At 40.6% G+C, this 14,336-nt stretch overlaps 1 protein-coding gene across 7 annotated transcripts in view; it reads right to left on the bottom strand.

Annotated features, from left to right (window-relative positions):
• Positions 1-14,336, bottom strand: part of LOC119498129 (disco-interacting protein 2 homolog C) — a 213,938-nt gene that overhangs the window by 46,968 nt on the left and 152,634 nt on the right. For all 7 annotated transcript variants that reach the window (XM_037786663.1, XM_037786661.1, XM_037786665.1 and 4 more), the window contains exons 9-10: positions 8,390-8,481; positions 3,438-3,548 (exon numbers count right to left, since the gene is read on the bottom strand). In XM_037786663.1, coding sequence (XP_037642591.1) covers positions 3,438-3,548; positions 8,390-8,481 — 203 coding nt within the window. The remainder of the gene's footprint in view (positions 1-3,437; positions 3,549-8,389; positions 8,482-14,336) is intronic.

The raw sequence follows: 14,336 nt of genomic DNA, 5'->3' as shown, positions 1-14,336 counted from the left end.
CAGTGCTTTGCTGATTTCACTTAAGGTAAAAAGTTTTGGTACAGTTATATTTTGCTTCTAGGAGATTCACTGTGAATAAGGACAAGTCTTATTTTAATGCAAAGATTTGTAAATTTTACAGGAATGCACTGAAAACATGGAAATGAAAGCAGTGCTCTGTTTATTTAAATATGAAAGTGCAATAAAAATGGATGAATAATCGTGCAGTCCTATGTCAACTACAACTCCCAAGGTTCATTTAAGTACGTAACATTCAATAATTAAGCCTAAAAATTCTGATGTATGCATCGGCAACAGGAAATGGAAGCTGAAGTTTACACTTTGTAAAAACCTCAAAGTCATTTGATTCGGTGAAATGAAAGGTGAAAAATGACGTCAGAAAATATGGAGCAGTTATAACTTCCTTTATGAGGATAATCTGAAAGTGAGCCATATATATTAAATAATGTAAACATATTATATTCTTTCTCTGGTATATGTCAAGTTAAGTCTATTTTATTTATATAGCCCAATATCACAAATCATATGCCTCATGGGGCAAATCACTAAAACAAGATTACACTATCGTACAATGACCCCTTTAAACGGTCGATATAGCAGCACGCTCTACAAGTACATGTCTGTAATCTTAAACATCCACTGCAGTGATATTCTCTTTTAAAATATAGTTTGTAGAAATGTGATTCATCAAGTGGTCAGTGTTTGGACGGCTTTCAAATCCCTTCAGCTGCAGCTCTACCAGTCAGTTAGAAATGAACCAAGAGGCAAACAGGACATTTCTGCTGGATTCATATTGTAAACACTAAACCCACACTTCTATACATAACCCATGTTTTATAACTGCACCATTTAACCCCCCTTTACACTAATCTGCCATATATTTGATTTGCTCTGCTCTCATCAAACATTCATATTACTAGCTGTCCGTGATATCTTGCAGTAGAGTCAGATGAAAACACGTCATTTTAATCTAAAACATGTGAGATTGTGAAAGTGGAATTCTTCTCTTTGTGGCCAGGGTATTAAAATGACTTCATGGAGCAGAGGAATGTGGATTTTGCTTTCTTTTTTAATGTATTAAAGTTCAAGTTTATGGTTTGAGCAGCAGGTGAACAGACATTTTGATTCCATATAACCTTTGTTTCAATTCAATTCTTAGCTATATGTCAGCTTGTAGCAGGCTCTACAGGATCTAGTGGTATATTTATTTGCTTAAGTTGTACAGAAACCATTTAAAGGTGACACTTTATGGACTAGTCGCAGATTGTGAAACATCAGAAGTTGCAGAAATGTGTCCAAAGTAAGGAGATACAGCCTTCACTAACAGTTAATCTCCATTTTTTCTTTACAAAGCCCACTTTTAAACGTGTGCTGTAGAAGTTTAGTGTATATGTTCATGGTGACCGCTGGCTGTGTTAACGTCTGACAGGGACGTACAAGCAATCAACGGTAACAGTAACGTGGCAAACAGTCAATCAGATTGCAGTTTGCAGGTTTGCGCATGCGTAGTGAGCATTGCGGCCAAAGAACGTATAATGCCAAGATGTTCCATTGCAACATCAGCGCTCAGCAGCAATTCAGCCATTTTGGACTGAGAGCGACTACCAGACGACAGTATAACGTCCAGATAATTATTCCTACTCTACGGTCTTATTCTACCAAAATGTCCTGTGTTGAACAATAAAATATTATCAATATAATAAGCGTTTTTAATCCAACATGGCGGCAGCGGCGGTTTACATTTTTTTTTTTATCTCTTTGCTTCTATATACTCTTTGTTGTGGCCTCTTAAACCTAGTTAAAAACACCACCTTAAATTGTACAATAATGATATATAACAGCAGCAAGCAAGTTTTGTTTTTTTAATGTCATGCATTAATCCTGAATTATATAATTTTTTAATTACTCAGTATCACTAAAAGCACATTTATTTTCTGCTGCCAGCAGCAGGTGGCGCTTTGCCTTACAGTGCATCACTATTGTTGGAAATGCAGTAATTCCCCACTCTGTGTCAGTGTGGTTCAATTAATGATGGAAGAAGTATTCAGATAGCAATACCATGAAGGACTCATTCTAAGCCAATGAAAACACAACGATTATTCATTTCAGGTGATTACAGACTAATAAAAACATAGTCATGACTATAATATTCCATTTCTGCTAATAGATCCCCCGAAATGTTACACACTGTTCCTTTAAGTAATGTATGTTTTTTTATATTTATTGTGTTTTGTAACTTTATAAATGTGTTTAACATGAATTAGTAAAAGGCAAAGCCACACTCGGACCTCCACTGACTCTGACACACTCACTTCGGCCGTCCTGATGCCTCCCAGATGACGCTACAGCGCGCTGTGACAATCCAAACTATGACTCAAACAAACCACCACCACCACCAACAACAGCAACAGCAACACCAACAACAGCAGCAGCAGCAGCAGCAGCAGCAGCAGCAGCAGCAGAGATGTTTCTTCAGAGACATTTAGCTCTGATTACACCTCAGCAGAGCTCAGTGTCCTCTGTGCTGCACCATGACTCACCACGGCGCCTTTCTGATGACTCATGTTTTCAATACAATCCCCCCGGTGAAGAATTAGCCCCATTGACTGGTGTGAATTAGCGTTGTTGGGCTCTGCTGCGAGTCCTCTTTTCAACTCACTAATGCCGTTTGACGTGAAGAAAAAGAAGAACTGCCTGAAGTCCAACTGTTGACTCAAACAACTGAAAACAGACTCCCATCACATTCTCTCCTTCTCTGACTTATTATCATACATTTGCAGATCCGTTAAATATAAACGATTCTTCGTTAGTCTGATAAATGACATAATCTAGGCGGCATACTTAAAAACTATGCTCGAGCAAAGTTTAGTCTTAGAAAGATAAAGTTAGCACACGTTTTAGGGTACAACGAAGATAGACCTGCAACAAATCCTGTCTTTGTAAAGCTGATAACTTTTACACACATGACACTAATTTCTGAAGTTCTTCACACCTGGTACAAATGTATTTGTTTACTATGTTTTACTGTTGTTATTCACTATCTTTTTCTTTCTATCAACTTTCCTGTCTTAGTTTCTCTGTTAATACAGCGTGCATATGGAGATCTATTTGTATTTGGATGCACGCTGTGGTCTGGAAAAGTGTTTCGAGACTTCTGTGAACATGACCCATGAATAAAGTAAATTTACTTTACTTTTATTGAAGTGCATTATATTGATAATGTTTTCTTCCATCTAATATTACAAAACACCTCCATACCATCCATACTTCTTGACACATTTGACCCAAGAAAGTTGACTTAATTAAAAGGCTGCCACTCTATTCTGATTTGTTTAGATCGACATGATGCATCCGTTCAAGCACTCACTGACACACAAATCATCCTGTGGATTAAATTCATCATTATTTGGTTGACGTTCTGCACCGTGAAAGCTCACCTTCCTGGTCAGCGGTACTTCTATTGGCACAGGGACGACTTCGGCCAGCAGGCAGCCGTAGAACGCCGTCATGAAGGAAGCGGGGTCGTTGTTTGGGAAGACCAGCGCCACCTGCAGGGCAGAGGGAGACGGGGGAGACGAGTTAGCATTGCTACACAGGAAATAGTTCTCTCTGCCTTTTAAGCCTGAAATTGTATCTAAAATATACAGGAGGGGGACGAGTGAAAGGAAATCATAAAGTGTGTCAGTAAGTGATTTAATTTGCATATGTAACTGACACAGACACATTTTGTGTTTCACTACAGAACGAAAAGGCAAAACAAAAATAATTTAACCCCCAAAAAACCTAACTGTGCTGTGTGTGTGTGTGTGTGTGTGTGTGTGTGTGCGTGTGCGTGTGCGTGTGCGTGTGCGTGTGCGTGTGCGTGTGCGTGTGTGATGTTGAAGGATGATCACTGATATGGACTGTCGCCAGCCGAGCAGCCGATGGGTCTTATCAGAGAAGAATAAAGCTAAATCTTTCAGAGGGCATCTGGTCAGTGTCTCTCGCCTGCTGTCTCTAAATCCTTTCCCTCATATCTTCCTTTTTCTACGTTTGCTATAGTTTTTCTACCCAGTCAGTCTACCTACAGTATCACATACTGTATATACCGTTGAACTTCCCTCTCCAGTATCTCTCTCCATGGCTGAGTGTCTCTCTGTTTATCTCCTTTCTCTGTTGCAGCTCATTTAACTTCAGTTTTACTGGCACACTGAGGTCACGCTAAACTGCAAAAAAACTGTTATATAACGGCTGCAAATATGACAACAAACCCGTGGATGTAAAGAAAAGGAAATCAGAACAATAAACTATGAACGGGGGAAGTAAATATATTGAAAGGGGGTGAAACATTCATTAAACATAATATTTATTTCACTTTTTTTCTGCACACCTGAACCAAATATTTTAGAAGCAAAGAGACGAAACTCTGCTGCTTTTTTGACAACAGCCGCTAGATGGCGCTATGGTAGAGCTGTCGCCATTTTTGACAGAAAACGCCAATGAGTCTGTGGTCATGGATGTATAAAGACACGTCTGTAAATCAGAGGATCATTTTTTTTCACTTAAATATCCCTCATTTAAATCATGATGTCCTAAAAGTAGTAAAATGAACTAACAGCTGAATCCAGAGTTATTTTCCTCTCCATAATGAATGTGCATCATCAGACCCACGGCGGGACCGCAACGCCCGGCACGCTCATATGACATATTCAGTTCTGCCAGCTTCCTTCTAGCTGTATGTGGCTGTAATAATGGATATATTGGCTGTAATTCATCACTTTTATTATCTTCTAATACACCCGTGGGCTGTATGCTGTCAGCCTGTATCGTGGTGGATGGATTAACGTCTCTGTTCCCAAACAACCGGCTATCAGCCAGTAGCTAGTAGCACTAGTAGCATGACATAAACAGAGTTTAATGGAGTTGTAGGTTGTTTACTAACACGCAGGACAAACGCACAGGACACAACCTCTTCTACATCCATGGTCTGTGGTCTATTGGACCCTCTTCTACATCCATGGTCTGTGGTCTATTGGACCCTCTTCTACATCCATGGTCTGTGGTCTGTTGGACTTCGATTTTGGAGATTGCTCTCTAAATCTGTGTGATGGATTTTTCTAACTTCCATTTATGTCCATCCTTTACGCTCCTCTGGGAAGCAGCCGGGCAAAAAAGTTTAATAAATAAGTAAAAAAATAGTTATAATAGTATGCATATTTATAATTTTTTAATGTTCAACACAGGCCATTTCAGTAGAAACATTAAATATGAGTAGATATTGTTTCACTTTTCTACGGCATTTTGTAGGTTCACGTTTTACTGACATCTGGTAGTCACTTTCAGTCCAAAATGGCGGAAGCGTAGCTCTGCTGCTTTTTGAATTAATGCACATATATAGTAGTTAGTTTCTATAGTTTCTTCAGTGAAATGCCAAAAAGGATTTAATGCAGGGGAACACTCTATAACGTTCATAATGTTTATCATGAGTACATTGGACTCTATTGCTATTTTTAGTTGAGAATAGTAACATCATGTTAATGTCCTCTCCACAGACTCATTCTGTACATTTCACTACATGTTTCCTTGTTGGTGAAGATCACATCTACGCCATGAAAGCTCATCTGAAACATATTTCCTGTGCTTCTATCTGCCATCTTTCACCGGGACATGATCCAAACATCCAACATGTCTCTACAGCGTCACGGCGGAGCCTTTATCTCCTGCTCGGCCATGTTGGATCCAGTTTGGCTCCAGTTGCATGTTGTGATGATAACGGTGAACCCCCTGACTTAAGTGCTGTTTAATAGCTTCCATAAGGCTGGATGTGTGTGTGTGTGTGTGTGTGGTTGGAGCTATAAGCTAAGTGAACCTGAGCGAATGAGAGCGGTGTAATGATGCTTTAACAGGACTAATGTTGACGTGCAGGTCTCATTGGAGACGTTCAGGTTTCATCTGTAGATCGGCGGAGGCTGGTCCATAAAGGCAAGAGGGAGATCAAAATATATATAAAAGAATAAATATATAGAATATAGTGATACATTACGCACACAGGTAGTTCATTCCCATGCAGAGCCACACCTGCCCTGTTTCTAAGAGATGCTGATACGTCATCATCACATACAGGGATCGGTAGATCGGAAGAAGGTCTGGATGCTTCCTCATAAATACTTAATAGTGAATAAGGATAAGGAAGTGTCCATTAAAATTATTCATAAATATTACCCTGTCAATCACTACATGCAGAAATTAAAAAAGACATAAAGACCTTTGCAGATTTGTCATTGATAATAGCTTTAAAGACATTATTATGGGAACATGTGGTGTTTGGTTTCTTCAAAACCTCTCAAAAAGGCTATAATAATAATAATAATAATAATAATAATAATAATAATAGCAATAACAATAATAATAATACAAATAATAATAAAAATAATAATAATAAAAATAATAACAATAACAATAATAATAATAATAATAATAATAATAATTTCTTATAACAAATTTAATAAGTTGACAAAATGTTTTATTCATAAATATAAATTTAAAAATAATAAAAATATCTTATTGATTATGCAGTAGCTTATCTGATTTTTAAAAAAAAATAGCTTAAATGCAAGTTGGATAACATTTAAAATGTTTGTATAAATATTATTAGAATACACCATTGACATTCAAAATAACATAAATATATTAATAAATGTATACTTATAGGAATTTTTTGTGATGCCAATCCAACTTTTTAATTTTCTGTAGTGGTTTATGTTTGTTTTCACGGAATATAGTGCTTTGGAGTTGCGAAACTTTAATATTTCCTACCTCTGGAACATTTCATATATTTCATGAAACCATTTAGAAATGTTCTACTTGATATGAAAATGAAAATGAATAAAAAACTAGCCTGAAATTCAAACATGTCTTAGTTCTGAAAGTCACATCACATCCATAAACCATACTTGATTCTTCACCAGGCTCTGAGACGACCTCTAATTCATAAAACAACAACTTCTCTATCATTTAAAACCTCGTCAGCCTCTAAACACGGTCTCAGTAAAACCATCCTGCAACACGGTGACACCCCTCGTCAAAATAATAATAAAAAACAACACTGTAATTCCTCAGTGTGGAACTTATTATAACTTCAGCTAAACTGTGAGAAACAGCAGTTTGTAATTCACACTGAGCGGCGAGGAAAAGGAGTTGTACAGTGATTAAAACACACACACCCTTCAGGCTGAGATACATTAAAATAAATACCCACACACACTGGCATCGAGCCAGTCTTGACTTAGTCTCCGACCGAGAGGGAAATGGAGCTTAAAATAAAGATGAAAGAGGGACAAGAAGAAGGAGAAGAGAGACGCTGGGGGGTGTCGCATGGCAGCAGACACATGTGGGACTGTTACTGAAGCTTTTTCCACTTCAGTGTGATCGTGTGTTCATGTGTGGAGGCGTGTGGACTGTGGAGCGCTGCTTAAAGAGGCCCTGAGTGTGACGTGATGGTTATACTGACAGGAAAGGAAGGAAGGACTACACATGTGTCCATTTTTAAAACACTGAGTAATGGCCGTGCGTCGGCGTCGCCAAGGATCGTTTGGCCGGTACCCAAAAATCTTGAGAGGTGATGTCAGTTAACGGCCTGTTTTTTTTAACCCAGCTGCTCTGTGATGTTTAAAACCAAAGAAAACCAAAGAGACAACAGATGAGACAAAGACTGACTGATGTCTCTGAGCAGTGTTGACTCTTGTTAAAGGGTCAGTTCACACAAAAAGTGGTATCAAGCGGGCAACGTCCGGGTCTGAGAAGAGAGGGGGGAGTACGGTACGGATCAATCGTACCTAATGTGAAAACGCCCTTAAACTTGCATTCTCTCTAACAGCCAGCAGGGGGCGACGCCTCTGGTTTCTAAAAGAAGTCTGATTGTAAAGAAGTCTATGAGAAAACATTGTAAACATGAGTTTATGGTCTCGATCTCTAGTTTCAAGTCTCCTTCAATACAGCATGATGTTCATTTAGTAAATTATGGTCCACTTTAGAGTCAAATAGACCATAAAGCAGGGGATACTTTAGGGCGGGGCTACTTTGTGATTGACAGGTCGCTACCACGGCGTTGTCCGGTCTGGGAGTTGTCCGTGGTACCCGAACCGAGTCAGTATTGGCCCGATGTCCGATCTGATATCAGTGCATCCCTAATTTTGATTTCATGGGAACTTTAATGTCTTTACTTCCAAGTCAAGTCTGTAGTTCGTCAAGTTCTCACAGCAGTCCTAAGTCAAGTTAAAAGTTTTCTGACTGACGTCCACATCAAGTTCAACTCTCGAGCCACAAGTTGGGATATGACTCCAACCTTTGACCACCAATGTGTGTCCCCTCCACCCCCAATCCATCAGCACCATCTGTTCTGTTTACTCACCCGGTCTCCAGGTCTGACGAGCGGTTCCTGTTTGGTTCCCAGTTTGTGCAGCAGGTTGTAGGCCACCTTCACGCTTCTGGACCACAGTTTCCCTAGAGGCAGATTACGAGAATTATTATTATGAAACTATAGAAAGCATGCAGGGAGGAGAGAGGAAACCATAGAGTTCTCTGTGGAAGGTTAGAAATGACCGCTAACGGCTAAGGTCAAGAGGTCAAAGTGATCGTCAGGAAACTTTTCTGTGTTTTTTTAGAAAAGGAAAAATGTCTTCGTTGGACTTTTTCTTTTTCTCACGAGCGCACGGAGGAACAAAGGATGATATCACGAGTCCACATATGCAAGACATTACTGCGCTGACATGACGCTCAGTGTTAAAACACATTATTTCACCTCGCGGGTAGACTGGTATGGAGATGATCACACAGATTTCATAACATCCAGCAGAAACCCAAAGCCTGTGGAGTAATTGGATCCATGTACAGTGATACTTTACACACACAGAGACACGACCACAGCACATTAGAGGAAGTCATACAGGCCACATCAGTGTATCATTACAGCGATAAAGGCTTTTGGTATCTTGACGGATGTATTTAGTTTTAATTTCAGTGCTCACGCTACTTTAGGCAACATGAACTCTGTACCTCTTTTTAAAAAGAAACAAACTGAGAATTATATTTGTGTTTGTCAAAATAACTGCAGCTTTAAATATCACCTTGTATATATATAATATTATCTAATCTTTCCGATCAGTTTCATTTTACCCGCCAGGCGTAGTTGGCTCTGTTCATTAACGCAGTAACTCACAACAATAGAATCAATTTCCTTCCTTTGCTGTATTTTTTTTTTTTTTAATTCAGACTGGCAGACGCAGATAATATGCATGAGCGATCCAGCGTGAAATCCTCATTGTTTTTCACGCTAAATGAGGTTTTTCTGATGTTTGTCAGAGCTAATGAATTGAAGAAAAGGAGAGCTTTGGGATCCCACGAGGAGAACAGACAGTTAGGAGAGAAAAACAACATAAACGGCAAACAAAGGCAGAGCAGCAGCAGTGACTCGGTTACACAAGGTGCGAACAGAGTTCATGAAAAGTCTAATTTAAAGAAAGAGTTTAATGAATGAATTCAGAATTAAAAGCCACAAATAACAGTGATAATAACAGTGTCTTCCAGGAGTACAAAGGGATTTCTTGCTATAGATATTCTCAGGCCCTGATCACACCGATGTCCACAGGATCCGTCCTTTCACCGCCACCTTTCAACGTCACGTAAGCAGCCGTGCAATGCATTCTGGTAGCATTGTGCTTCGAGAAACAGACCGTCACATCGGCCGCTCCTCATTTACATAAAGTTGAGGTCTAGGTTGCTTTATACAAATCAGGAGCGTCCGGCACGACTAACTCACCGCCTCTAGAAACTCCCTGGAAACTTTGAAATGAATCGTTGTCGATCTAAAAATGATGACAGACTCAGCAACTGCATGGCTTATTTCTTACATCAGATGTTTTTTAGAAACACATTTTCAATGAACTATGTTCAGAATATACGAGAGAAAAGTTTCCAAACGAGCCGCCATGTTGGTTCCGGTTTGAAAGCTGGGAGGAGCAGCCCACGAGTGAAAGCGTTCATCCAATCAGAGGCCTAGCGCCTTGTATGGGTGGGAAAAAAATTTATTCACCTATGTATCCCTATTCTATTTTTTAAGACTTTGAAATACATTTTTTAATGCCAGAACGTGACGTCATATCAGTTTCAAAAACCAAACAAACCAAATGCTGAAAGTCAAACGGTATCAGTTTAGACATTTTCAGCAATAAATCGAAATATCGAATCACAATACTTGTAGAATTGTAATACATATCGAATCGGCACCCAAGTATCGGGATAGTATGGAATCGGGAGATACAGTTGGTGAATCGTTTCAGCCCTAGTGCCTTGTGGCTGCCCATCAAATGTCCACTGCTAGGAAGAGAGGCGACTCCTCGCATCCAAAAACAAAAAACCCTGTGGACACGTACGATGAGACGCGTCACTACAGAGACGCGTCACTACAGACGCTTGGGAGCGCTATTTAGCCTCCTTCCCCACAAGCTAGTATGACATGGTTGGCATCAATGGATTTGTCAGGTTTTCTAGTTTCATATGATGCCAGTATCTCCACAGTGTTTTGGAGAATCGATACGGTATCACAACACATAATACTCGTGTGTATCCATATTTTCTTACACCCCTAGGTCATGGTTAGTGGGACTGTTTTGAGTGATGTCCCCTAGGTCATGGTTAGTAGGACTGTTATGAGTGATGTCCCCTAGGTCATGGTTAGTAGGACTGTTATGAGTGATGTCCCGCTGATGAGTATCAGGATAGTGTTAAAAAAACAGGAACAACTTTACTAACTGATACCCAGAGATGATCTTTTCTGTAGATGAAACTACTGAGTGACCCTGAATGGATTTGGGGAGGAGGATGCCTTCTTCAAGGGCACTTCAGCAGTGATAGTGGGCACCCTGGAGGTGACAACCAGCCGTCCTACAGCTGGAAAAAACATGTCCAACAATCAGAGGACAGGACTCCCGCTGGCATGTTAGAAAGCATCTCTCCTGCTGAAACTGCACAAGAGTCCAAATCAGAGAGCTGCAGATGTAATCAGAGTGTTTTCTGTGCAGAGCCGGGGTCTGGTTGTTTTTTAGGATGACATTACATCCAGCAGCCTTTTATCCTCTGAAACCGAGGAGAGGGGGGGAAAGGAAACTGCCCAATCATCGAGTTTAATTTAATTCAAGAGGGTGCTTTTGTTCTGAAATTAGATATTTGCCCGTTTGGGAGCAGCTCAGAAAATGACTGCAAGAACAAAAGTGAGAGACAGAAGGTCACATACTGAGCTCTGGTTTGACAAAAGGATAACACAACATCTCTGTACCGGGACGAGAGGTCAGACATACTGAGTGACCGATTTCAACTGAATATACAGCAGTTTCTGTTTTTGTGAACAGGACTACAATTTCAACATTGAAATGTGTTTTTCCTCTGTTTTTAAACAATTGTAAAACCTGTACTGACTTTTGTGGTATTTTGTGTATTGTAACATACGTATACTATTGTATCTATTGACGACGGTGAAAATAAAGAAAGAAGAAAGAAAAGCAGTCGCACACTTGTAGCCACGATACAAAAAAACGATTTACCAACGTTTCAACATGACCGTCTTCTTCAGGGTATTGTACTGTGTTAGTAAATTATGAAATCCTTTTTTGCATCGTGCAACTTTAGCATATTATTACACGGCTTTGTTGAATACTTGATTCTGATTGGTCAGTCACAGCATTCTACGGTCTGTTTAATAACAGACCGTTGCTATGGGCGCAGTTCTGATGTCGGACTCTGGAGGACTCATTTTTGTGTCAAATTATTGATTTCTTCAGTAAGTAGCCGTGTAATAAGCGGGACAATGTACAGCTAGCGGGTCTTTGTTGTGAAATAAATCAAATAAAGTCCCCGGCACATCGTCGCATCGTCCTGTCAGGCTTTATTTCACAACAATGACTGACTCGCTGTACATTATCTCTTACATAACCATCACCAGTCTGTGTGATAGAACGTGTCCATTTGATCATAACTGTAGTTATACAGATATTATGGTTAGTTGTTGTCTTGGCACCATATTAAAGAACCCAGGGCCCCTATAATACTCTTTAAACTAGCTACCTGGGTCAGATGCTACGATAGTTTGTAAGTAAAGCCGATCCTGGAAAGTTTATGGAGGGATGTTATAAAAGGTGGTGATGAGGTTCTCTCTAGTTTTACAACAGAAGTTTAACACTCCAAACAAAAGCAGATGTAACACAAAGAAGAATCAAAGAAAGCAGATGAAACCACGCAGAGCTTTAAAGGTTTAGGAGTCCTCTTCATGCCGTACGCTAATCCAAACGTCTCCATCGATGACGTGATTCACTGATAAATAACATCAGTCCTGCTGCTTTTTTTTACACATGATCAAAGCTCCCCGAGGGCTCGGTCGACTTCTTAAAACAGTTTGCCAATTATGTGAGGTTATCTGCAGTGCAGCGTGGCGAGGGTTGAGTTTAAGGACAGCGGGAAAATTCAGTATCATGAATTCTCTCTGTTCTCCGACGACTCGGCAGGAAGAAAACAAAACAAGTTTGTCCTTGTCGGCCGACATCAAAGAGAGAGACACCACAGGAATGAAAGATAAAGAAAGATGGAGATTTAGATTCAGCACCGCACACACACACACACACACACACACACACACACACTCACACACACACACTGTCTCACCATGTTGTCGTCTCTCTGGTGGCGGACTCCTGAGTGCTGGCTGAAGATATTTCACAGTCTGGTGAGTGCATATCGCCTCATCATCACAAATCACACACACACTGTACGCCTATTTGAAGAAAGTTGATGTACTACAGGGATAAAGTTGAGTCTGGGTTGTGTGTGTGTGGGCAACCTAGACTCAACTCCCGACTCATCAAATACCGCCGCTTGGTCACTTCCCCTCGGCATCGGAGACCGACGCACGAGGTTCCCCTGTAGTGTTACTTTTGGACGGACCAGGGACGGCGTCTCTATAAATGCTCGTTACATGCATACTGTCCTTTCAAAATAAAATTCCGTTTTCACAGGAAGTTAGGTTTAAGCAACACAGCCACTTAGTTAGGGTTAGGAAACAGGCGTGGTTGACGTTAACTTCACTGACTAACGACTCACGTGACCCACGGGGCCGATGATACTAACAAGTCACGGGACTAACAACTCACGTGACCCACGGGGCCGATGATACTAACAAGTCACGGGACTAACAACTCATGTGACTAAAGAGTCACGGGGCTGATGATACTAACGACTCACGTGACTCATGGGGCTGAGGATACTAACGACTCACTCGAGTAACAACTCACGTTGACTCACGGGACTGACGATAGGCTCTTTCGAGATGAACTGCGCCACGCCTGGAAAGTAGACGAGATCAGGCGGCAGCAGCAGGGGGCGGAGACAAAAAGCTGCGGTCAAGTCGGACAGTTTTCAGCAGCCTTCAAAGAATTTAGTCACAGAGAAAGTCACATCCTGTTAGATCCGATCTGTAGGATACTTGTAGTTTTCAGATCACGTTCAGATGTATTTATATTTGTTTGTAAATCTATGTGGAAGTGTGCGTGTATCTGGCATTGGATTCTATCCTTTATTATTTTTTATGTCTGCTTTGTAAAGCACTTTGTAATAATGAGCACTCAATCATCGTTACCCATGTGTGCATGACGTCAGAGCAAGTTTGACATAAATCTAACCGGCATGCATTGTGCGCGATCGCTGGTGATCGATTCTGCGCAGGCCTGGCTCATCTCCAACGAGCCTGATACTAACAACTCACGTGACTGACGATACCGACGAGTCATGTGACTAAAGACTGACGTGACAAAATAAGTCAACAATACTTTTAGTTTCACACGGGACACGAACAACGGTGTCCTGGTTGAAAGTCTTGTGTTTTTTCAGGTGATTATACCTAAAGAAAACATACTTATTAATATTATATTCCATTTCTGCCAATAGATCCCCCTAAATGTTACTCACTGTTCCTTTAAGGAAAAGATGTGAGTACGTCTTTAAACTCTAAACCTCAAAATGTGTGTGCATGGCTCTGTGATGTATGCGTGTGTGTGTTTGCGTGTCGTCTCGGTGTCACTTCATTCTCTCCGCTGTGCAGCGAGGAGGTCCGTGTCTAAATTCATGAGGACCTGAGAGAAGCAGCTCGCTTCACTGCGGCGGCTAAATCTCTTTACACCCTCCGGACCCGGAGCCATTTCCTCCGCTGCTGTTCGGGGAGATGAATAACTCGGATCTGCAGCCTTCAACCGCTGAACTAAAGAGTTTGTTCCAATTTGAATGTAGACTTAAAGCGTGGCGCTGAAGCGGCGGTT

Source organism: Sebastes umbrosus, chromosome 12, assembly GCF_015220745.1.
Source record: "Sebastes umbrosus isolate fSebUmb1 chromosome 12, fSebUmb1.pri, whole genome shotgun sequence".
Taxonomy (NCBI): Eukaryota; Metazoa; Chordata; class Actinopteri; order Perciformes; family Sebastidae; genus Sebastes; species Sebastes umbrosus.
Note: the sequence above shows the minus strand (reverse complement) of the source record. Positions and strands in the feature narration are given on the sequence as shown.